The sequence below is a fragment of the Hemitrygon akajei genome, chromosome 21, assembly GCF_048418815.1.
Source record: "Hemitrygon akajei chromosome 21, sHemAka1.3, whole genome shotgun sequence".
Lineage (NCBI taxonomy): Eukaryota > Metazoa > Chordata > Chondrichthyes > Myliobatiformes > Dasyatidae > Hemitrygon > Hemitrygon akajei.
This window is the reverse complement of record NC_133144.1, coordinates 58,189,670-58,216,222: the sequence shown is the minus strand read 5'-3', so window position 1 is coordinate 58,216,222 and position 26,553 is coordinate 58,189,670. Positions and strand designations below refer to the sequence as shown.

The 26,553-nt window shown below is 44.0% G+C and overlaps 1 protein-coding gene across 1 annotated transcript in view; it reads left to right on the top strand.

Moving 5' to 3' along the window:
• ccdc33 (coiled-coil domain containing 33) overlaps nucleotides 1-26,553 on the top strand; it is a 344,809-nt gene that overhangs the window by 109,278 nt on the left and 208,978 nt on the right. The window contains exon 5 of the mRNA XM_073025746.1: nucleotides 8,566-8,699. Within this exon, the coding sequence (XP_072881847.1) occupies nucleotides 8,566-8,699 (134 nt within the window). The remainder of the gene's footprint in view (nucleotides 1-8,565; nucleotides 8,700-26,553) is intronic.

Below are 26,553 nucleotides of genomic sequence, written 5' to 3'. Positions count from 1 at the left end.
ACATGTGTTTAAGGAATTGTGTTTCTGTTCTTATCTGTCCTTGTGTGTGTCCATGTTTAGGGGTGTGAGTTTCTGTCTCTACTGCTGTACGTGTTTGCGTGCAAATGTGTAGAATGTGTATGAGTGTGTTTGTGGGAGCCTGTGCGTATCTGTGTGTGGCTGTGCAAGTGTGTGTGAGTGCGCGCGCGTGTGTGTGTATCTGCCTGCATGTCTGTGTGAGGTTGAGAGTTGAGTTGCCAGTGTGGACCTGCAAGGGCGTAGGGTGTTGGGATAAGACAAGGCCATCCATTATTCATCTTGTGTGTCACAGACTGAACCCAGGGCCCTGCCCTGCTTGATCACACTCTGCTGATGAAGGACTTACGATCCTCGACAGAAACTGATCCCAGGCCTGATAATTGGAGATTAAATGGCTGACAGGATGTTTGACTTACTTGGAAGAAGGAAGCATTTTAAAAGTAAACTGGTTGCAGGATGAGTGGCAAGGTTGGGTTTAGCTAACAAGGATTTTGCCAGCAATCTCTTCGCAGATTGGCAGGTTAGCAGTCAGCAGAAATTCAATATTTTAAATTAAAACACAAATCTGAGGATTCACTCCTTGCATTGTATCAATGTTAAAGTCTGGAATAGATTTTTTTTATCTAAGTGACATGAGTCACAGAGTAATACAGCAAGGAGACATGCCCTTCAGCCCACTGATACATGCTGGCCACACATCTGTCCTGCTAGTCCCAGTTTACCGTACTTGGCCCATAACCCTCCAAGTCCTTCCCCTCCATGTACCTATTCAAGTGCCTCTAAAATGTTACAATTGTGCCCACCTCAGCCATTTCCTCCAGCAGTTCATTTTATGTGGGTTAGGGTGGTCCAGTACTTTTGCACATAGCTAGGCAGACACTTAAACTTCTCAGTGGGACAACAGAGAAGACACTCTAGAGGTAGGAATGTGATCGAGTTTCCCTTCCCCTTTGGAAGGGGAAGGGAAATAATAATCTACATCACATTATTTGGTCTTGGGACCCCAGCTCCTTCAGAACAAGTTGTTTCCCCCTCTGTTTTCACTATTTCCATTTTAGTTCACAAGTTCCCCTAATTCTCTTTCTCACATTTCTACTTATCCTAATGAACGGTCCTTTCTCCCTTGTTCATATTTAGATTCATTAATTCACTTATCACATGCATGTCTCGCTGTCCCTCTTGAACAATGCTGCCAGAGTCTTGCATCTTGGGCGAGGTCTAATTGACACAATTTGCGGATTGGACTCTATAGTTCATGTTATGATGTGTTTCTGGTGTCTGATCACTTTTTTGTTGCTGTTCGGCACGATTTTGATCAGGGAGGACTGGCTCTGCGGCCTGTAATCAACAAGCGCAGGATTGAACTGAGCTGAACTGAACATTCCTGGACTGTTTCGACGGCTTTGTAGTTTGATGTTTTATATTCTGTGCTTTTTCACTTGCTTTTGCTGTTTGTGTGATTTGTTCTTTTTTTATGCATTGGGAATTTGATGTTTTTCTTTGAACGGTTTGTGGCTGTCTGTGGGAAGACAAATTTCAGGGTTGTATACTGCGTACGTACTTTGATAATAAGTGTACTTTGAATCTTTGAATCAAAATGCACAGTGAAATGCATTGTTTGGTTAACAGCTAACATAACCTAAGGATGTGCTGGGCAAGTCCACAAGTGTCACCACACATTCCAATGAAACCATAGCATACCCACCATGAACAGCAGGAACAACAAAACAACAGCAAAACAAGCCCTTGTCCTCTTTCCCACCCACTTGCACATATAGACAGTACTCCAACCCCAGGAAAGGCTGCCCTGGGCCTCCAGCCTCTGGTGCACTCAGGAACTCGCAGACAACAGGCCTTTGATTTTCCCAGTGCACTTGCAGACTCACGGACCCACAGGCCATTGACTTCCAGACTTGTAGACTTTAACCTTTGATCTGTGGTGTTTGCACCAGGACTCACCGATGATGTGACCTAGAATTCCTTATTCTCTGTTGCTTGCTCACACTTCTCATTCTCTCTTTCTTACTCCCCTCTCTTTCCCTTCCTTTCTTCTCCCATACCTGTTTCCTTTCTCCTCACTCTTTCTCCCTTCCATCTTCCTCTCTCTCTCTCAACATTCCCTCCATTCTCTCTCTTTCTCACTTTCCCACTTTCTTTATTGTCTCACAAACTCCTCCAGTCAGAAAAATAGCTGCTTGAATAATCTAAACTGTTTCTAATAGTCTTATGACTTGTTAAGACAAGAAAATATTTTGAAAATCTAACAAGTCTTAAGCTGATCTTATTCTAGGCTCTAAGTATATTTTAGCCTTGACTACATGTAGGTCTAGCATTCTCTCACCTTGTATGGGAGTAAACTGCATGTATCTAAATACACTGCTCTTTTTTAAATATTGGATGGGATGTGAATTTTTAACTGTGTTATCCTCTCCCAGAAAGCCTATCTATTTTGGTATTTTATATAGCATGTTATGAGTGTTATTTTCCAGTTCAACCATAAAGATACAAAGAGAATGGTTAGATATGAGAATAAAATTAATCTGATGAACTGCAATCCCGTTTTGAATATCTCATCACTGTGACTTGAAATGCTCAACACATCATTAACTTGGGGAGTGAAATCTTTCACAAAACACAGCATCCGTAATAATAACCTACATTACATTCTATACTTACAATAGAATTGAAGTGCTCCCTTTTTACAGCCTTGGGCTTGGTGAAACTTGTTAATGTTTATGTTTACGATGTGTTTCGAGTGCGTCTTACAGAATAAGTAGCCGGGATCTGTGTTTGTTGGTGCAGAAGCATTGTAATATTATGCGATTAGCTCCTTCAGGATAAGGGCCATTACTGCCATATGGGGGAGGTACAGGAGCCCAATTCCTGAACAGTCCATGAACATATGAACATTCCCTTTCTACTCCTCTTTTGCTCTACCTACTTACTTACATTATTTATTTAGGTAGCTTATTGTAATTTTTTATATCATGCACTGTACAGCTGCTGCAAAACAAGAAACTTCACAACATATATCAGTGATAGTAAACCTGAAGCTGATTCTGAGTGTGGAAAAGTTTTACGAGATGTTACCAAGACTTGAGCTATAAAGAGAGGTTTGACAAGTTAATTGTAATTGTTATATGGTTATAGTAATTGTTATATGGTTATATTTTTCCATTGAGAGTAGGGGAGATTCAAACAAGAGGGCATGAGTTGAGAGTAAAGGGGCAAAAGTTTAGGGGTAACACGAGGGGGAACTTCTTTACTCGGAGAGTGGTAGCTGTGTGGAATGAGCTTCCAGTAGAAGTGGTAGAGGCAGGTTCGATTTTGTCATTAAAAAAAAAAAATTGGATAGGTATATGGACAAGAAAGGAATGGAGGGTTATGGGATGAGTGCGGGTCAGTGGGACTAGGTGAGAATAAGCATTTGGCATGGACTAGAAGGGCCGAGATGGCCTGTTTCCGTGCTGTAATTGTTATATGGTTATATAAGTGGGACCTTTCTCTTTGGAGTGGAGGAGATGGAGGGGAAATCTTATATGAGCACTACCTTGCTATTCCTCTATCACACTACTTCTCTCTCTCTCTGTCTATTGCAACTTTATCTAATTTGTATGTTTTGCAGTGTACTGCTGCCAGAAAACAACAAATTTCGCCACACACTGTATGTCAGTGATACTAAACCAGATTCTGATTCAGTGGCGAACTCTCTTACTTCTTGAGGTGAAAGGTTGGGATTTCAGACCTCTGTAGCACAAAGTTCTTACTGATGTACATGTGGGCGCCACTGAGGGATTGTTGCCTATTGAAGATACTTTCAGACGTGCTGTCCTTCAGTCAATGTAGTTGAAGTTAGCTTATTAAGCTGGATCCTGTATGCAAAACGGCTACATTGTTTTAGTGGTTTTAATGAATACTACAAGGGACTTTAAATTACTTTAGGATATGTTGAAAAACAAACTCTGAAGATTGATATTATCAAAAATCTCAGTGAGACTGATGGTAAAAGTATGGCTGTACATGGAAAACTGTTGGCCCAAGATGATTTTGGGGAACTTAACAGGCCATACAAAATCTGTGGAAGCGAAGGGCAGACAACATTTCAGGTCATCCGAATTGTTGACCATCCTTCTGCCCCATAGACACTGCTCGATCTGCTGAGTTCATCCAGAAGTTTGGATTTTGCCCCAGGTTACAGTATCTGCTGTCTCACATGTCTCCATAAATTTGGAATGGTTCAATATGTTTTCAAATGCCTCTGAACTATCAAAGCACCTGAAACTGACTATCAGTACATTCCTTACTGTGGTCCCTCAGTGACTGATGCTATACATAGCAAGGCATACCTGACAGAGAATATCGCCACCAATAGATATACTTGGAAGATTGGAAATTGTATTGATTTATTACTATTGAGATATAGTGTTAAGTGTGACTTGCATACTGTTCATACAGATCAAATTCTATTTATTTATTTATTGAAGGAGAAAGTCCTTTGAGCTATGCTGCCTAACAATCCCCCTGGTTTAATCCTAGCCTAATCATGGGACAATTTACAATGACCAATTAACCGACCAACTGGCATGTCTTTCGACTGTGGGAGGAAACTGGAGCGCCCAGAGGAAACCCACGCAGTCACGGGGAGAACATACAAGCTTCTTACAGGCAGCGGCAGGAATTGAACCCAGGTCACCTGTACTATAAAGCGTTGTTCTAACAACTATGCTACCATACTGGCCACTCCTTGAGGTCGTACAAGGTAAACCAATAACAGACTGCAGAGTAAAGTGTAACAGCTACAGAGAAAGTGCAATGTGGGTAGACAATAAGGTGCAAGATTTTAATGAGGTAAATTATGAGGTCAAGAGTCCATTTTAACATACTGGGGAACTATTTAATGGTCTTATAACACTGGTATGGATGGTTGTTGAGCCTTGTGGTGCATGCTTTATGGCTTTTGTGTCTTCTGCTTGATTGTAGGAGGGAGAAGAGAAAATGTCTGGGGATGGGGATTGTTGGGGACTTCGATTATGTTGGCTGCTTTATATCTCTCTGACTTCATTTGTATTTATTCTGATTTGAAGCATGGATGAGGTTACCTAACATCGGCAGGAAACAGTTTTAAGGTCATGAACAGAAATTAAACTTGGTGCCTTCCAATGAAGTTATGATTCAGTCCCAGCTGAGAAATCTCAGCGAAGATGAGATCATCAGATCGATGGTGACAGTTCCTCTTCGGTCATCTCCCTGGACGCAGCTGGAGTTTGCCTACTGTGTCACTGCCATATTGACTCAGAGGAAGCCTTCCTCAGCTCGGAGGGAGGCATCATGTTTCCCCTGAGGCAGAAGGTTATGGGTTCAAGCCCCACTCAAGAATACCGAGTGCAGCAGACCCCTCAGGGCAGTATTACGGGATTTCCATCACATTCTATGTACCCTTACTCAGTTGGAAGGTTAAACAAGACTCCATGTGCTGTCTGTTGGATGTATATGGTGGCAGTGCGCTATACCAAAAAAAACAGAGCTTTTGCTGAGTCCTGCCCCACACTTGTCTCTCACCCAAGACCACAAATACAAAAGGTTAGCAAGTAATTTGTCTCTTTGCTGTTTTGCATGACCTTGCTGCTACAAATTAATACTTCACTCTTGGTGTTTCCTCTCTCTGGTTTTCATCCATCCAGGAAATGCCTCCTGATCATTCTTAAATTTAATGGAAGCATGATTGGCTACTGTGCCTACAGCTGCCAGAGCTCCTGGCTCTGAAAGTACTCTCCCTAAACCTCCACTCCTCCTTCTTCAAAGGATTCAGAAGGATCCAAAGTACATTTATTTATCGAAGTATATACGCTGTATACATCTCTGAGATTCGTCTTCACCACAGATAGCCACAAAACAAAGAAGACCATTTTTCTGCCTTAAGAATTATGCTGCAGCTTTAAAACTGTGGTTGGGCTGCACCTGGAGTACTGGGAGCAGTTCCGGTCACCCCATTACAAAAAAAGCGACCTGGAGGCTTTGTAGAGAATATTAAAGAGTTTTACATGGATGTTTACATTCCAAACATACAAATTCCTTACAGAAGCAGTGGGAATTGAGCCGAGGTCGCTGGTACTATAAAGTGCCATGCTACTGTGCCGGGGCAAACCAATGCTTGAACAGTGTTGGGAATGTTTTAGTAACAGCTTCTTCCCCACCACCATTAGATTTCTGAACAGCCAATGAGCCCATGAGCACTACTTCACTATTTTTGTACAACTTATTTATGTTTTTAAATATGTATTTCTTATTGTAATTTATAGTATATTTTACAGTACTGCAAAAGCCTTAGGCACATATACTGTATATAGCTAGGGTGCCTAAGACTTTTGCACAGTACTGTAGTAATTTTATGTATTGCATAATACTGCTGCATCAAAAACAATTTCATGACATATGTGAGTGATGATAAACCTAATTCTGATATGGGTCTCTATGGTGGACTGAGAGTGGGAAGGAGGCAGGGAGAGGGGAATAATGGTTGGGAAAAGGAGAAGGGAGAGGAGACAGAGCAGGAAGCACCAGAGAGACATTCAGTAATGCTCAAAAAACCAGTTGTTTGGAATCAAATATCCTTGCCTGGTGTCTCAGGGCTGAGAGTGTCGGCACCCGTACCACCCCCACTCCTGGCAATCCTTCTCTGCCACCTGTCCCACATCCCTCCTGCGGCACGTCACCCTCACCAATCCTAACATCCTTTGCTCCTGCCAGATTTACAGACTCGCTCTCTGCTGCCCCGTTGACAAATACAGTACTGTGCAAAAGTCTTAGGCACCCTAGCTACATACATGTGCTTAAGAGTTTTGCACAGATCTCTATTTATTGCACTTTACTGTGCTGCTGCAAAACAACAAATTTCACGGCTTGCCAGTGCTATAAAACATTCTGATTCTGACTGTGAAGTGGCTTTTAGATAGACGATTGAATGTTGCAGGGAATTGAGGGCTAATGTGTGGACTGAAGAAATTTAGTTAATCTTGGCATTGTGTTTGGCATAAAGATCGAGGGCAGACGGGCCTGTTACTGTGATAAAGACGTTCCTTAAAACCCAACTTTCTTGATGGAGCTTTCAGTCATTTGCCCTAGGATCCTCACATGGGGGTTGGTGTCAAACCATGCTGGATGGCGCTCCAGTGAAGCACTGACATTTCACTGCATTCAGGATGCTAAATTAGTCCCAGTTATTTTGCTGTCATCAGATCCTAGTTAAAAGGGACATTATGCCAAACAATGTGAAACGTGCATGTGACCTCAGCATTAAGATGTGTTAAATGAGGCTTTAAGAGAGAGAGGGAGACAAGAATAGATGTGACAGCATTATGGAACTGTCTCACTGCTCCTTAAGCAAAGGAAGAATATTTATTTCTTGTAGCTGAATGCATTGATGCTACAACCTCTGACAGTTGGGGCTTATTAAGCCAATCTATAGATCTCAATCATGTTCTAAAGACTAACGGAATCCCATTCTGCAGTAGGCTTCACTATGACGTGTCTGCTCCTTCCCCTCACCCAGTGTTAAAGGGAAGCTGGACTTTGTGACAGATTTTTTAGGGATTTAGGGCTAGGTGGATGGGTGATTGCTTACTGCTCTGCCTCTTCTGTCCTTTACTTCAGCCAGTCCGGAGGTAGAGGCCCAGAGCTTGAGGACTGAAGTCAGAGTCCAGAGATAGAGGACAGAAAGTTGAAGACCAAAGTCGGTGAGTCCAGAGATCGAGGCCCAAAGCTTGAAGACTGAAGTGAATGAGTCCGGAGGTAGGGGCCTGATGCACCATCAATAACTCACTCTGAGGCGTAAAAGCGAGATATCGGCTTTTATTGACTGGAAGAAGGAACAAGCAGTGGTTGACCACCATACTACATCCTGGAGACTGAGAGGCCGGGCCCAGGCCTCAATCGCCTTTATACAGGGGTCTGTGGGAGGAGCCACAGGAGCAGTCAGCAGTGGGGGTGTGTCCAGACAGGTATATGTAGTTCACCACAGGGCCTGAAGGTTGAAGACTAAAGTTGGTGAGTCCGGAGATAGAGGTCGAAGGTTGAAGACTGAAGTCAGTGAGTCCAGAGGTAGAGGCCTGAAGGCTGAAGACCGAAGATGCTGGAGAAACTCAGTGGGTTAGGTAGCATCTGTGGAGGGGAATGGGCAGATGATATTTTGGCTCGAGATCTTCTGTCTTGATGTTTGCTATAACTTAGCTTTTTGGCTTTTGTTTATTTCTCACATGTACATCGAAAGATTAAAACCTACACTCCGTGTTCTCTTTATTAGGTACCTCCTGCACCTAATAAAGTGGCCACTGAGCGTATGTTTGTGGTCTTCTGCTGCTGTGGCCCATCAACTTCAAGATTCGACATGTTGCGTGTTTGGAGATGCTCTTCTGCACACCGCTGTTGTAATGTGTGGTTATTTGAGTTACTGTCAGATTGAGCCAGTTTGTCCATTGTCCTCTGACCTCTCTCATTAACAACGTGTTTTTGCCCACAGAGCTAATACAGAGTTTTGTTTCTCATTCCCAGGAAGAGTGGTATGGATGAAGAGGAGAACCAGAGAGCCCAGGGTGTCACCCACGCCACGGCCCATCCCACACACTCCCCGTCCTGGGAGGAGAAGGTTACAGTGGAGATTGAAGAAGAGGTGGCCAAAGAGGAAGGTAAGTATCATGGCTGATTAATTTCTCTTTGCTACATACTGAATTAACCCTAGTGGTTCCTGTGAGTCTGCTTGAGAAGTTGAAAACCAATGTCTGTGAGCCTGAGACCAAATCTGAGTCTGCTGTAGGCTGGAGACTGGAGAAGATGGCCTGATCTGGGGTTAGAAGACAGTGTATATGCATGGGTGAGGGGGAGGAACGGGGCTTGTTTTTCTGTTGTTGTCTTGTTGCTTGTTGTGTGCCGTTTGTTAAGTTTTGTTCAGTTGTGTTCTGATGAGCATTGTGGGCATGCTGTGTTAGTGCCGGAATGTGTGCTGACACTGGCGGGCCGCCCCCACCATACCTTTGACTAATCTTCTTCTTGAGCCCTTAGTTCCCAGTAGAACATTGGCCATTGATGACCTCCCATCTCCGTTGTCCAAAGTCAACGGTATGGTTGGAGTTCATCAATGCTTCTGTGATCCACAAGGGACTGGCCTATACAGCTTCACCAGAGCCCTGTTGGCCGGCCTTGCCTGTTTCCACCTCTCACGGTGAGGATGTAGGGTTGGATTTTGAGAGGCACACCTCGAGTATTGTGGTTGTAAACACTAACAATGCATTTCACCGTTTGTCTCAATGTACATGTGAGAAATAAACTTGAATTTTGAATCTTTAATTTCTGTGTTGAAATACTTAGAAGGAGGTACAGTGGCACAGTTCTGTCTGCAAGGAGAATAATTTTTCTCCCTAGGGATCACGTGGGTCCCCACTGGGTGCTCCACTTTCTGTCCGCAGCCCAGAGAAGTGCGGGTTGATCATTATTTGACTGCTGTAAGTTGCTCCTCGTGTGCAGTGAGTGGCAGGATCTGCAAGGAGTTGATAGGAGCATAGGGAACAAAATGGGATTGTATGGAATTAATGTCCACACATGAGAGACCACAGATGCTGGAATCTAGGGCAAAAAACAAGTGCCTGAAGGAACTCAGTGGGCCAGGCAGCATCTGTGCAGGGAAGATGACAGCCAACATTTTAGGTCAAGACCCTGCATTGAGACTGAGAGTGTAAAGGGGAGATAGCAAATATAAAGAGGTGAGGAGGGAGTGGTGAGGCAGGAGCTGACCTCCCTTCCCTCCCCCATCTGGGGGCCATCTGCCCATCAGTCCCTCCTCACCTATCACCTACACAAAAAAACCTGCAGATGCTTGAAATCCAAAGCAACACCCACAAAACGCTGGAGAAACTCAGCGGGTCAGGCAGCATCTACGGACAAGAGTAAGCAGTCGACGTTTTGGGCCAAGACCCTTCATCAGGAGACTGCAGATGCTACATCTTAGAGGAAAAGAATTAACAGTTAATTCGGGCCGAGTCCCTTCATCAGGACACAACCCATAACATCAACCACCTATCACCTGCTTCTTCTCGCCTCTGGAGTGTTGACCTCACAATCTATCTCGTTATGGCCTTTCATCTTACTGTCTACCTGCAGTGCACTTTCTCCATAATGCTAAAACTTTATTCTGAATTCTGTTATTATTTTACTCTGTACTACCTCAATACTACAGTGTAATGAATTGATCTGTCTGGGCAGTATACAAACCTGTGTGCCGCTGTACCCTGGTACGTGACAATAATAAACCAGTTTATCAGTTTAAAAAGACATTGGGTAGGTATTTTTTGAGGGATTTTTTTTTTGAGGTTTTGAGGGATATGGGCCAAACACAGGGAAATAGGACTAGTTCAAGTAGAAAATTGGTCAGCATGCAGGAGTTGGACTGAAGGGCCTGTTTCCGTGTTATATAACTTTATGTCTCTGTGATTCTAATATGATAGAAAATTGCCTTACACAGGTGTAAAACTTCAAATGTGATTTTGTATGAGATGTTGTATAATACTTTTCCACCCCAGCCCTTTCTGCACCTACCCACCCCCAGTCTGTTGTTGATCCCCGACTAATCTGCTGGTGATAGCTATGGTTTAGTACAGGGATTCCCAACCATTTTTATGCCATCGACCCCTACCAATAACTGCAGGGTCCGTGAACCCCCAGGTTGGGAACCTTTGATTTAGTAGGTACTACACGTGCTGTTGGTTCAAGTTGCATCTGAAGCCTCACTCAAACTGATGCTCTGTGAGTTCTGAATCATCAGAGATGCCTTTTTCCAGGTATACAGATCCATCTGTTCTCTTTGGTGGCCCATTTCAGTCTTGTAGCGCCATGGGGATGGAGAACAGGGGAGTTGTCCCAGTGTCTAGGCCAATGTTTACACCTCAACATTTTGATCCAGATCATCTGGTCTTTATCACTTGTGGGAATTTGCTGTGTGTATATTTGCTGGCACTCTGTGTTACAACTGCAACTACATTGAGAAAGGATTCAGAGTGATAGGAGTGGAGCAGGCTACTGAAACTGAATAGATGGCTTACAGAAAGCCAGGGTGGACTCTGTGGGCAGAATGGCCACCGCTGTAATGGCTGTCTCCAGTTAAAATATACCAGTTGGCTGTACAAGCTTTGTGACATCCTGTGGTTGTGAGAAATACCACAGAAATGCAATTTCTTAACAATATGTGTCTAATTTCATGGCATGAATTAATTGTACAATCAAGTCTTTCATTTCTAAATAGGTTTAATCACAAAATTCCTTGGCAGGCCAGTTAGCAGCTTACCAGATTAGGTTGTGTAACTTCTGAGGGTTGAGTACCCATCTCGTGATCCAGTTTAGGCTTTCCTTGTGTTCACCTCCCATCTCTCAGACCCTTGTTTTGTGGTGAGCTCAGTTCTGATCAGCTCTCTCCGGCAACACACACAAAACGCTGGGGACACTCAGCAGGTCAGGCAGCATCTGTGGAGGGTTTGCCGCTCTGGTCTTCCGGCCAGTCTGGAACTTTTTTATCTCCGACTGCTTGCCGACGCATCAACCCCAGTATTCCTTTCTCCAGTTCTAAAGTCTGAGTGCACTGTCCTTCACTCTGTCTGCACCAATCCCAAACTCACTATTGAACCCGCGGGCAGTTGGGGGGTGGGGGAATGCTGTTGTAGTCTGGTGGACTGACTTCTACCTTGCTGAGGCCAGGTGGTAACTTTCAGATACCTCTACTTGCACACCACAAACACAAGAGATTCTGCAGATGCTTGAAGCCCCGATGAACAATGTTTCCTCTAATTTGTCATGACCAGCGTGTGCAAAAGTCTTGTGCTCTGCAACTTTTTTGCCCAGTGACAACAGCATGTGCGCTCTGAATTTTTAAGTGGAATTAAAACCTGAAGCTATTTGAAGGTTAATAGGCCATTCTGCTTTGAATGAACTAGCAGTTCTTTTGCGTGTCACCCCCCCCCCCCACCCCCACCCCCTTGCCTTTTTGGAACTCGACATAGTGAATCAGTAATTTCTTCAATAAAAGCAGTATAAATAAGCCAGTTCTAAAATCTGCAGACAAATCATCGCAAACTCCACGTTGTCAACACTCTCTGCATCAGAAAATGGAAAAGGAAATGTGATTGTGTATGATCACGAAATATACTTAACATACCAACGAGGTAGAGGGTGAGAGTCTTTTGTGCACAGTTTAAGTTTCTTTGTGCGCTAGTAGCAAAAGATGTGTGCATGCGCATACGCGCACACCTTAGAGGGAACATTGCCGATGAATGGTCTTGGCCTGAAATGTTGACTGTTTATTCTCCTCCATAGATAACTGTCTGACACGCTAAGTTCCTCCAGCATTTAGTATGTGTTGCTCTGGATTTCCAACATCTGCAGACTCTCTTGTGTTTATCAGTTGTCTTCTGCTCCTGGCTGGGGTCCTCCACGGAGACAACAGGGTCTTGCATTTTTGGTGTGGTTTGGATGTTCCTTCAAGGGTGACTTACTGCCAATGAAGTCAGTGCAAGCCGGTTTTTGCACAGCACAATCCCACAAATAGCAATGGGATAATTCAGGTTGAGTGTTGGCTGAGGGAAACATTTTCACCAGATTACCACTCCACACTCCTCACTCCACTCTCCATTCTCCACTCCACCTCACTCCACTCTCCATTCTCCACTCCACGTCACTCCACTCTCCTCCACACTCCATCTCACTCCACTCTCCTCCACACTCCACCTCCACACTTCACCTCATCCACACTCCACTACACCTCACTCCACACTCCACTATACTTCAGTCCATACCTCACTCCACTCCACTTCACTCCACACTCTACACTCCACCTTCCAAAATCCATCTGCCACAACAGTCCACACTCCGCTACACTCCCACTCCATCCTCCTCCACACTCCACACATGACCCTCCTTCACACTCCTCAGTCGACCTTCCACAACACTCCACACTAACACTCCTGCACAATCCACACTACAAACTCCACACTCCTCTGCTCCTCCAGATCTACACACCACCCCCCATCCTCCTCCACTCTCTCCAATCTCCTGGGAATAGAGAATTCCATTTGTCTCTGCCTTGTGTGACTGTGTATTTGCTAACCTTTCCTCTGAGTGGGCTGGGTTTATTAGTAAATTCTTCTGTCTGCTTCTCATGACACAAGGATCAGGGAACAGTTTCTTTTTCAGGTTACAGAGAAAATTTACAGTTTTGACACAGCTCTGAAATGCCGGGTTTTGTGGACTCCACGTCCCTGTACGCAGGCATGGAATTGGCCAGGAGCCTATTGATTTGAAATGAGCAGAGTGTGGCTCTGTACAATACGAGTGCCAATTTGAACAGATAATCCCTACCCCTGCGAGTCTTTGAGGATGGACCCTAATTAAAACGGTGAAGAGGCGAGGCAGCTGAAGAGAAAAGAAGGTGATATTCGATCAGTCTTTCACCCCATGTGGAAACCATGGCCTACAAAACCTGACCTCTGGTGCAAGGAGATGTGGAGCCGAGTGAAAATAATACTTAGCAAGGAGTGACATGGGGCAGGGCAAAGTCCTTTCTTGGAAAACAATAGTGCAGTGCCACAGTATTTTTGTCCATCTGTTCCCCACCCCCCCACATCAGCGAGTTTAGGACTGGCAATCTGCTTATTCTGTCAGGTTTAACATCGCAGTGGCCCGGAGCAACCCTGCCAACTCTCCCTGATGCATCATTGATGGGTATTGATCGTCACTATTGATGGCCTGGCTCATTGCCTGATTGGTTTGTCAGAGAAGACAGTACACGATCTGTGACTTTCTAATTAGCCTTGAGACCTTTCATTCAACCCGTTAAGCAGCAAGCCCTGACTGGAATATAAATGCAGAGATGATGTGTTTTTGCATTGCAGTGTTGTCCATGCTCAGTGGCCTCCTTATCGGGCACACCTGTACACCTGCTCGTAAATCCAATTATCTAATCAGCCAATCACGTGGGGGAAGCTCAATGCGTAAAGAGCATGCAGACATGGTCAGAGAGGTTCAGCTGTTGTGGTTTTGACCTTGGAGTGATAATTGGTGCCAGACTGGGTGTCTCAGAAAATTCTGACCTACTGGGATTTTCATGCACGAGAGTTTCTAAAGTTTACGGAGAATGGTGTGAAAACAAAAAGAAACATCCAGTGACCGGCAGTTCTGTGGGTAAAAGCACCTTGGTAATGAGAGAGGCCAGAGGAGAATGGCCAGACTGGTTCAAGCTGACAGGAAGGTTGACAGTAACTCAAAGCAACACACACAAAATGCTGAAGGAACTCAGCAGGTCAGGCAGCATCTATATAGTTGACATTTCAGGCTGAGACCCTTCTTCAGGACTGAGAAGAAAGCGGGGGTGGGGGAGATGCCAGAGTAAAAAGGTGGGGGGTGGGGAGGGGAAGGAAGCTATCTGGAAGGTGATAGGTGAAGCCAGATGGGTGGGAGAAGAAGGAATCTGATAGGAGAAGGGAGTGGACCATAGGAGACAGGGAAGGAGGAAGGGACCCAGGAGGCAGTAATAAGCAGGCGAGAAGAGGTGAAAAGATCAGTTTGGAGAATAGAGGATGGGGGGGTGGAGGGAAATTTGTTTATTGGAAGGAGAAATCAGTATTGATGTCATAAGTTTGGAGGCTACCTATACAGAATATAAGGTGTTGCCCCACTATCCTGGGTGTGGCCTCATCTTGATACAAGAGGAGGCCGTGTACTGACATGTCGGAATGAGAATAGGAATTAAAATATTTAGCCACCGTGATGTCCTGCTAGTGGCTGATGTGCATGATGAAGTGGTCCCCCAATTTACAGTGGGTCTCACCAATGTGGTGGAGGTCACATTGGGAGCACCAGACGCAATGGATTCACAGGTGAAGTGTTGCCTCACCTGGAAGGACTGCCTGGGGACCTAAATGTAGGTGAGGGAGGAGGTGTATGGGCAGTTGTAGCACTTAGACCACTTGCAGGGGTAACTCAAATAATCACACGTTACAACAGCGGTGTGCAGAAGAGCGTCTCTGAATGCACAACATGTCAATCTTGAAGTGGATGGTCTACAGCAGCAGAAGACCACAAACATACACTCAGTGGCCACTTTATTAGGTACAGGAGGTACCTCACAGTGCATAAGTGATTATCACATTTGAACATTAAAATAGAAAGTTAACACAGGTGAGTGATGAAGATAAAAATGAAAAAAAAAAACGATAAACTGTGGGCTGTTACCATGGGATTCAAAATAGATAATCATGAATACTTAATGAATGCTGTTTGCCTGTATTCACTGAAGTTTAGAGGAATAAAATTTACTGAATATTGGAGGGGATGTGGAGCAGATGTTTCCTGTGATGAGAGAGTCTAGGACCAGAGTACACAACGTCAAAATAGAAGGGCGTCACTTTAGAACGGGGATGAGGAGGAATTTCTTTAGCCAGAAGGTGGTGAATCTGTGGAATTCAGACAGCTGTGAAAGAGGTATCTAATAAAGACCATAAGATATAGGAGCAGAATTAGACTGCTCTGCTCTTTCATCATGGCTAATCCATTTTTCACCCAGTCCCAATCTTCTGCCTTCTTCCAGTATCCCTCCATGCCCTGACCAATCAAGAATCTATCAATTTCTGACTTAAATATACCTGATGACTTGGCCTCCACAGCCACCTGTGGCAAAGAATTCCACAGACTCACCACTCTCTGGATAAAGAGATTCCTTCTCATCTGTGTTCTAAAAGGGTGCCCCTCTATTCTGAGGCTGTGTGCTCTGGTCTTAGACTTCCCCATCCTCTCCACATCCACTCTATTGAGGCCCTTCAACATTGGATAGGTTTCAGTGAGGTTGCCCCTCATCCTTCTGAATTCCAGTGAGTGGAGACCCAGAGCCATCAAAAGCTCCTCATATTTCAAGCCTCTTAATCCTGGGGTCATTTTTGTGAACCTTCTTTGAACCCTCTCCAATGCCAGCATATCTCAAAAAGGATGGGGAGGAGTGCTAGGAGTGCAAAACTGCTTACAGTACTCCTAGTGAGGCCTCACCAGTGCTTTATAAAGCCTCTACATTACATGCTTGCTTTCATATTCTAGTCGGAAGAAACTGAGTGTATTTCCTGCCATGTTGCTGGTCATCCCTGTAACTTGCTGTCAAGCTTTTTGCTGTCGGTGATTAGCTGCACCTTCCCATTCCGTAACTGGCTGAGCAGCATGCAGTATTTCCAGTGCAGAAAGGAGTATTTCAGCCCCCAAATCAGCGTTGACTCCCAATACACCAGTCTACCACAGCCCACTCCATCACAGGCAAAGACCTCAGCACCATTTCGCACATTTACAAGGAGCGCTGCCACAAGAAAGCTGCATCCATCATGAAAGACCCCCACCATCCAGCCATGTTCTCTTCTTGCTGCTGTCATCCGGAAGGAGGTACAGGAGCCTTAGATCCCACACCGCCAGGTTCAGGAAACAATTATCACCTTTCAACTACAGTATCAGGCTCCTGAACCAGTGAGTGGATAACTTCACTCACCTCAAAACCATTTTAAGGACTATGCAACTCATGTTCTCAGTATTATTTTTTAATATTTTATCAGTTTATCTTTTTTTGCATATTAGTTATTTGTCAATGTTTGTGTGTGACATTTCATTGATTCTATTGTATTGCTTTGTTTTACTGTGAATGCCTGCAAGAAAATGAATCTCAGGGTAGTATATAGTGACATATACGTACTCGGATAATAAATTTACCTTGAACTTTGAACTTTCAATCCTGATTCCCGTTGCTTTACAAGTTACTTTCTCTGTCAAGTGTCTATCATATTTCTTTTAGAAACCTCTAATGGATTCTTTTTCCACCATTGCTCCAGGCTTGTCTCAGAGACAGCACAAATGTAGTTTCTGATTCCCCCTTCCCCCCACCTTTGACCCCAATGTAGATACAGTCCTGTCCCCCCTTTCAGCCCAGTTTCAACTCCCCTCGCCATACTATGTGTTCTGTATAAAATTGCCGGTCAGTCCCCTAAAAGACCTGACATTGCTGGTAAGAGTCATGGATTGAAAAGCAGGCCTGTTGACCTAACTTGACCTAACTTGCCCTACATATCCAGTCGTATTTGCCTGCATCTGGCCCGGATCCCTCTGTTTCTTTCCTCTCCATGTACCCGTCCTAATGCTCGTTGGATGTTGTTAATGTACCTGTCTCCATCAGTTCCAGTAAAGTCAGCAATTGTTGCCCAACCCTACTCCAGAGAAGATGCCAGTGAGTCATCTTTCTGAATTGTTGAAGAGTTGTTCCAGGATTTAGGTCCAGCAACAGTGAAGGATTGGTGATATGGCTGGGTTGAGTTGCTCTCCGATCTTGGCAATTTACTTGCAAATTTCTTGCCGAATGAGGAGTTAATTGTGGTGTGTCCTCCGAATGCTTAGCCTTTATATACTTACCAATCAACTGATTGGTCTTTATTACGGAAACACAATCATGATGTAGGGAGAAATCTTGCTGATTGGTTGCATGGTGAACTTTAAGCGTCACGGTCTGGAATTTTGCATGCATTGCTAATATATTTCCAAGTCACGATAGTGTGTGACTTGGAATAGAAAAAGATATTTTTATTTATTTAGAGCAGTGATTCCCAATGGGGGTGGTTATGTGTCCTAAGGGGGCATTAGGGGAAACAGAAGTTGTCGGGGACGTTCAAGATACTTGGGGGGGGGGAGGGTGTGTGGCAAGCTGCACCTTAACTTGAGGCGGTAAGACCTGACTGACTGTTAGTAGAGCAGGCATTTCAACAAGAAGGATGAGGCACTGGAACACAGGAAAAACCATAGCTTTGCGGGCAGTGGGCACTCGTCATCACAACTTGTCTGAAACTCAGCAATCTTCTCCAACCTTACCAACAAAACAGACACTATTGGGGATGCATAAATTAGCAACCAGAGGTGCCCAACAGTTGCCCTTGACTTGCAGCATGGAATGAGTTCATGCAGTTTAACAGCAGGGGAGTCAAGTCCACCCTCTCAGCTTTCTCTACAGATGTACAGAAAACAGGTTGCGCACTGATACAGCACTGGCTGGAAGCAAACGGTGAACTAGAGCCAATCAGTGAACTTGCCGACCCCATAGGATTCCTTTTGAGGTGTTCAAAGAGATTCCCTTTTGTAAAAATTAAAAAACAAATATCAATAGAGAATCAATCTACGATGAACTCAAAATGTATATTGAGGATAAAAGTATTCCAATTAGGAACATGATTTCCTTTGCAACAGATGGAGCACCATATCTGACAGATCACCATGCTGGTTTAGTGGCATTTATGAAAAAAGAAATTCCAATTCTGTTTGCAATCCATTGTGTAATTCATTGTCAACATCTCACAGCCAAAAACCTCAGCTTGTGACTTTATTGAAGCATGATTCTTGTTATATCTGCTATCAACAAAATTAATATTCATCCATTAAATAGCAGAATACTTCGCCAGTTATGCCAAGATAATGATGAGGAGTTTGAATGCTTGCTTCTTTACACTGAAGTGTGTTGGCTATCAAAAGACTGCTGCTTAATTGTTTCTTTGATCTTTTTGACACTGTGGTTGAATTTTTGCTCAAAGTAGACAAGAACTTTGGAAACAAGATTAAACTTGTATGCGGAGATGTGGCCTCCCTAGCTGATCTGTTTGGCACAATGAACATTCCAAATATGAAACCGTGGGGTGAGAATTTCAATTTAATCCAGTCAAAAAGTGCAGTGTTCATTTTCATTGGAAAGACAAATAAAAATTTAAAGCAGAATCATTTTTCTCATGCTAATTTATGGTAGACATGTTTTTACACTGTGGGGACACCGGAAAGTATATCAAGCCTAAGAGGTGCATTGGCAGGTACAGAAGTGCTTTGGGGGGCATTGAGCTAAAAAAGGTTGGGTAACACTGATATAGAGATACAGCATGAAGTGTGTATCATGCTGTAAGATACAGCAATGAGCCCACTCTGCCCAATTACACTCTTATGACAAATTATACTACCAACTGATACATCTTTGGAGTGTGCGAGGAAAACATTCCACAGAGGAAACCCACTCAGTCATGTGGAGAATGTACAAACTCCTTACAGACAACACACTGATGCACCATCAATAACTCTCGGAGACTGGAAGTGAACGATAGGCTTTTATTAGCAGCAGAAAGGGAGCACGACATCTCAGAGACTGAGGGAGGAGCAGTGCCCCAATCGCCTTTATACAGGGGTCTGTGGGAGGAGCCACAGGAGCAGTCAGCAGAGGGGCGTGTCCAGACAGGTATACATAGTTTACCACACACACACACAAAATGCTGGGGGAGCTCAGCAGGCCAGGCAGCGGCAGAATTGAACCTGGGTCGCTGGTTCATGAATCTGAGATCATCGGAAGGAGAAAACCAGCAGCGCGATTCAGAACACCTTTAAACAATTCATAAGACAGAGAAACAGAGACATTGCTAGCTGTAGCTTTAACAGGTGATAAATTGTTCAGAATCAGAATCAGGTTTATTGTCACTGACATGTCGTGAAAGTTGTTGTTTTGCAGCAGCAGTGAAATGCAATACATAAAAATTGCAGTTAAATATATAACAAAATAAATAAATAGTGCAAAGAAGGGACCAAAATAGTGAGGTAGTGTTCATGGGCCATTCAGAAATCTGATGGGGGAGGAAAAGAACCTGCATTATCAGGCTCCTGTACCATCTCTGTGGTGAGTTTCTAATCCATGTACCTGTCTAAATGTCTTTTAAATGTTGTAATTGTACCTGCTTCCACCACTTTCTCTGGCAGCTCATTCTATATACACACCGCCCTCTGTGTACTGAATGCTGTGTAAAATGCTAGTACAGAATCAGAATCAGGTTTATTTTCAGTGACATAGAAGTGGGCACTAAGTGAATGTTTTGTGGTCTTCTGCTACTGTAGCCCATCCACTTCAAGATTCAATGTGTTCGGCATTCAGAGATGCTCTTCTGTTGTAATGCATGGTTGAGTTACTGTTGCCTTCCTGTCAGCTTGAACCTGTCTGCCTATTCTCCTCTGACCTCTCTCACTAACAGGGCATTTTTGCCCACACAGCTGCCATTCACTATTTTTCACACCATTGTTGGTAAACTCCAGAGACTGTTGTGTGCGAAAATCCCAGGAGATCAGCAGTTTCTGAGATACTCAAACCACCCTGTCTGGCACCAACTATCAGTCTTTGGTCAAAGTCACTTAGATCACATTTCTTCAACATTCTGATGTTGTTCTGAGCAACAGCAGAACCTCTTGACCATGTCTGTAAGCTTTTCTGCATTGAGTTTCTGCCACATGATTGGCTGATTAGATATTCACATTAATGAACAGGTGTACCCAATAGAGTGACCACTGAGTGCATGCAGTGAAATTTGTTGTTTTATGGAAGCCGCACACTGCAAGACATAAAAATTATAATAAGTTACAATAAATAAATACTGTTAAAGAGGTAGTGTTCATAAATTTGATGGTGGAGGATTTAACACTACGACTAAAATGCTTTAAAAATGAGAAAATGGTTTTCTAATTTGATCTGATTTTCCATCCCGGAAGCAGACATGCCTTCTGATATTTGCAAATTCACTCTATTAATTAAAGGTGAATATTACTTTTTCCTTGCTTATGACTGCTTTGTCTCCAACTGAGTCAGAATTGAGGTAGAAATTAGCCAATCTAATTTTTACTGGTTCTGCCTAAAACACAGATCTTGCTGGGACATTGTGGCGAGGTTTCCTTCCAGATAACAGCAGGGGATCTTTCATATCCAATTGCCTCATCCCAGCATCTTACCCAGGAGGTGGCATTTCCAACTGTGCAGTACTCTTATAGTCTGCACAGGGAGGACAGGCCTGGATTTCTCTACTCATGTCACAGAGTCAGAGTAAATTTATTATAAAAGTATGCATATGTCACCATATACTACCTTCAGATTCATTTTCATGCAGGTATTTATAGGAAAATAAAGAAATACAACAGAATTTATGAGAACTATTCATTATGAGAACAAATAATCAGAATCAGAAACAGGTTTAATATCACTGATATATATGTCATGAAATTTGTTTTGTGGTAGCAGTACTGTAATACATAATAACAATATATATGACAATAATTATATACCATATATAAAACAAATTACAAGTGGTGCTAAAAGAGAAGACAAAATTGTGAGATAGTGTTCACGGATTCATTGTCCATTCACAAGTTTGATGGCAGAAGGGAAGAAGCTGTTGAGTGTGTGTCTTTAGGCTCCTGTACCTCCTGGATGTTAGCAATGAGAAGAGGACATGTCCTGGGTGATGGGGGACCTAATGATGGATGCCACTTTTCTGAGACATCACCTCTCGAAGCTGGGGAGGCCAGAGCCCATGATGGAGCTGGCAACTTTTTCCGTTTCTATGCAATGGCGCCTCCAAACCAGATAGTGATGCAACCAGTTAGAAAGTGCTCCTGTGTGAATGCACAGTGTGTCAGCACTCCTTGTAAATGTGGTCAATAGTAGGGAGGATTTTGCCTGTGATGAACTGGAACTGGCCTCTATTCACCACTTTCTGTGGACTTTACCATTCCCGGGCATTGGAGTTGGGATCAAGTAGTATTGTCCTGGTTGAACATACCTGTCTTGGAGACAATAGCCATTGTTGAGTCTATGCCTAATGGTTTGGAGTACTTCTGCTGGAGTGCATAGAAGACTAGAGTGAACAAATATTCATTGAATCTGTTAACATCATCCTTTAGGAAATGAGTTCTAATTTCTTACTGGAATATAACATTTCTGATTTAATCCAACTGTACTGAGGGGCATAGATAAATGGCCAGTATCTTCTTCCCAGCATCACCCCAACCATAAACTGTTTCAGCTGCTTCTGTCTGGCAAATGATACCGCAGCATATAAGCCAGGACCAGCAGACCACGGGACAGCTTCTTTTTACAAGCCATTAGACTTATAAATTCACATGTCTGTACATTGCGACAGAGTCATACTGCAAAGAATTGTACTCCCTCATGTGGGACAGATGTAAGATTTAAATAAATTCAAATTCAAATGTAATTCAATATCTAATACTAGAGAGCAGATAGCAAGGAGATGTGCAGGACAAAGAGTAGCGAGTGTCTGAAATGTGCTGTCAGGGATGGTGGTCGGGATATGATAAGAGGAGTTTAATAGACTCTCTGATAGGACCATGAATGTGCAGAGAATGGAGGGATATCGATGAGTAGTTTGGTTAAGTACATGGATGGGAGGGGTATGAAGCGCTATGGTCCAGGTGTGGGTTGATGAGACTGGTAGAGTAACAGTTTGACACAGACTAGATGGGCTGAAGGGCCATATTCTGTGCTGTAGTGTTCCATGACTCTATGTGCAAGCAGAAGAGATAGGGTTTTATTATCTGAATTAGTTCCTGTGTTCTATGTTTGTACTGATTGCATTAGTTATTTTTATTTTAACGGTACATTGTATCAACCTGTAGTGGTTTCCTCTCTCCTCTGAGATTCATTCAGCTTTAAAAGACTCCTAGTTTAAGGGGTCCATCAGTGGGATGCACTGTTCCACACTCCCATTATCATCAGAGAATTACGCCCCGTCTGCATGACAAGATGGGAGCACTTAATGGCTGACACTTGATTGCAGCTAAATACATTTATTCATGTGAAAATGCTTCGATTTGTGAAGAGGGAAGGCGGTTTTGTGTTCTGCCAGCTAATTAGGAGCAGAGCGAAGGTGAGACTGGCAGCGTGATTACAGGCTGTTCAGAGACAGAAGCACCACATCTGGGTTTTAATGAGAGCTGGAGTGGCTACTGCTCCGCACACAGCACGGCGATTGAGAGAGGAGAAAATTGACTGTCTGGCAGTGACTGTCGGGCTGTCTTTCACTGTGTGTGTGTGTGTGTGTGTGTGTGTGTGTGTGTGTGTGTGTGTGTGTGTGTGTGTGTGTGTGTGTGTGTGTGTGTGTGTGTGTGTGTGTGTGTGTGTGTGTGTGTGTGTGTGTGTGTGTGTGTGTGTGTGTGTGTGTGTGTGTGTCTGCCTTTTTGACTAACTTGGGTTTTAAAGTCATTGCTCACTGTGAGGTGAATACACCTTCCCATAAGACTCTGAGATGTTGGCGTAGCATTTGGCCCAGTTCCAAATGCATGTTCTCTAATTCTTGACATTTCTGCCCTGGATAAAGATGCAGATTGTCTACCATATCTTTATAAACATCCATCAGATCTCCCTTGATTGTCAACCCAAGTTTGTCTAACCTGATGGCATGAACATTGATTTTTCTAACTTCCGATAATTTCTCTCTTTTTCCATTCCTCATTCTGGTTACCCTCTTACCCCTCCTAACCTGCCCATCACCTCCCTCTGGTGCTCCTGATCCGTTCCTTTAATCCATGTTCTATTAGAGACGGTGCAGAGGAGGTTCACCAGGTTAATTCTAGAGATGAGGGGGTTAGACTATGAGGAGAGATTGAGTCGCCTGGGACTGTACTCACTGGAAATCAGAAGAATGAGAGGAGATCTTATAGACACATATAAAATTATGAAAGGGATAGATAAGATAGAGGCAGGACACTAGAACTAAGGGACATAGCCTCAAGATTTGGTGGAGTAGATTTAGGACGGAGATGAGGAGGATCTGCTTTTCCCAGAGAGTGGTGAATGTGTGGAATTCTCTGGCCAATGAAGTAGTGGAGGCTACTTCAGTAAATATATTTAAGACAAGGTTGGATAGGTTCTTGCATAGTAGGGGAATTAAGGTTTTTGGGGAAAAGGCAGGTAGGTGGAGATGGGTCCATGGCCAGATCAGCCACAATCTTATTGAATGGCAGAGCAAGTTCGACGGGCCTGATGGCCTACTCCTGCTGTTATTTCGTATGTTCGTATGTATTGCCCTCTCCTATCAGATTCCTTCTTCTTCAGCGTTTTACTTCTTCCATCTATCACCTGCCAGCTTCTTACTTCAACCCCCTCCTCCACCCATCCTGCTTCCCCATCACCTGTGTCACGTATCACCTGCCGGCTTGTACTTCTCCCTCACACCCTTATCTCTCCCCTTCCTTTCTGGTCCTGGGGAAGGGTCTCAGCCTGAAATGTCAGTTGATTATTCCCCTCCATGGATGGTGCCTGACCTGCTGAGTTCCTCCTGCATTTTCCCCATCGCTTCAGACTTGCAGCATCTGCAGAACCTCTTGTGTTTGACTTACCTTTTCATAAGACATAGGAGCAGAATTAGGCCATTCAGCCCATCGAGTCCGTTCTGCCATTCAATCGCAGCTGATTTCTTATCCCTCTCAACCCCATTCTCCAGCTTTCTCCCAATAATCTTTGACGCCCTTACTAATCTAGAACCTAAAGACCTCTGCCTCCACAGCCATCTGTGACAAAGAATTCCACAGATTCACCACCCTCAGGCTAAAGAAATTTCTCCTCATTTCTGTTCTAAAAGCACACCTTTGTATTCTGAGGGTGTGCCCTTTGGCACTAAACTCCCCCACTATTGAAACTTCTTTTCAATGTCCACCCTATCGAGGTATTTCAATATTCATTAGGTATCATTACCTACCTCAGAAACTGTTAGTTTATTGTAAACTTTAACAATTGTTCACATGTATGTGAACTGAATTATGAATCAGACTTGGACCTGCTCACCGTTCAGAAGATCTTGGCAGATCTGAGTGCTTCCCCTGCTCAGCAGGAGACCCCGGCAACCTTTCTATCTATGTACTAAGCTCTGGATACTATGGGGCCAGACAAAATCCCAGCAATAGTCCTGAAGACCTGTGCAACAGAACTTGCTGCATCACTAGCCAAGCTGTTCCAGTACAGCTACAACACTGGCATCTACCTGGTAATGTGGAAAATTGCCCAGGCATGTCCTGTATACAAGAAACAGGACAGGTCCAATCAGCCAATTACTGCCCTATCAGCCTACTCTCAATCATCAGCAAAGAAATGGAAGGGGTCATCAACAGTGCTATCATGCAGCACCTACTCGGCAATAATCTGCTTATGGATGCCCAGTTTAGGTTCCGTCAAGGTCACTCAGTTCCTTTTGACCTCTTCACCTCCTTGTACCAAGGAGCTAAACGCCAGAGGTGAGAGTGATAGCCTTCAACTCAAGACAGTATTTGACCGAGTATGGCATCAAGGTGCCCTAGCTAAAATGGAGTCAATGGGAATTGGGGGAAAACTCTCTGCTGGTTGGAATCATTCCTGACACAAAGGAAGATTGTTGTGATGGTTGCAAGTCAATCATCTCATCCTCAGGACAACATTGCAAGAGTTCCTCAGGGAAGTGTCCTAGGACCAACCATCTTCAGCTACTTCATCAATGACCTTCCTTCCATCACAAGGTCAGAAGTGGGGATGTTTGCAGATGACTGCACAATGTTCTGCACCATTCATGACTCCTCACACAGTGAAGCAGTTCATACCCAAATGCAGCAGGACCTGGACAATATCTAGGCTTGGGATGACAAGAGGCAAGTAACATTTGAGCCATTCAAGTGCCAGGCAATGACCATCTCCAACAGGAGAGGCTCTAACCTTTGTCCCTTGACATTCAGTGGCATCACCATCACTGAATCCCCTACCATCAACATCCTGGGGGTTACCATTGACAAGAAACTGAACTGGTCTAGCCATTTAAACACCATGGCTACTAGAGCAGGTCAAAGTCTAGGAATCCTGTGGTGTGTAACTCACCTTCTGACTCCCCAAAGCCTGTCCACCATCTACAAGGCTTAGGTCAGGAGTGTAATGGAATACTCACCTGGATGATTGCAGCTCCATCAACACTCAAGAAGCTTGACACCATCCAGTACAAGGCAGCCCACTTGACTGGTACCACTTCCACAAGCATCCAATCCCTCCACCATCGATGCACAGTTGCAGCAGTGTGTACTATCTACAAGATGTACTGCAACAACACACCAAAGTTCCTAAGGCAGCTCCTTCCAGACCCACAACCATGACCGCTTAGAAGGACAAGAACAGCAGATAACTGGGAACACCACTACATGGAATTCCCCCTCCAAGTCACTCACCATCTTAACTTGGAAACATATCGCCTTTCCTTCACTGTCACTGGATCAAAATCATGGAATTGCCTCCCTAACAGCACTATGGGTGTACCCACACCTCAGGGACTGCAGCGGTTCAAGAAGGCAATTCATCACCACATTCTCAGGGGCAGCTAGGGATGGGCAATAAATGCAGGCCTAGCTGGCGACACCCACATCCTGTAAATGAATAAATAAATTTTTAAAAAGGTGCTGTTGTCCTCAAAGCATTGACAGACTCTGTTTCTAATACCATTTGTCACGACCCTCTGAGGGAAAAAATGTCTTCTTATCTCGGTCTTAGAGGAGCAGACACTTATTGTTGATCGCATGGGTTTTCTCTGGGTGCTCCGGTTTCCTCCCACAGTCCAAAGATGTACCGGTTAGTAGGTTAATTGGTCATTGTAAATTGTCCCATGATTAGGC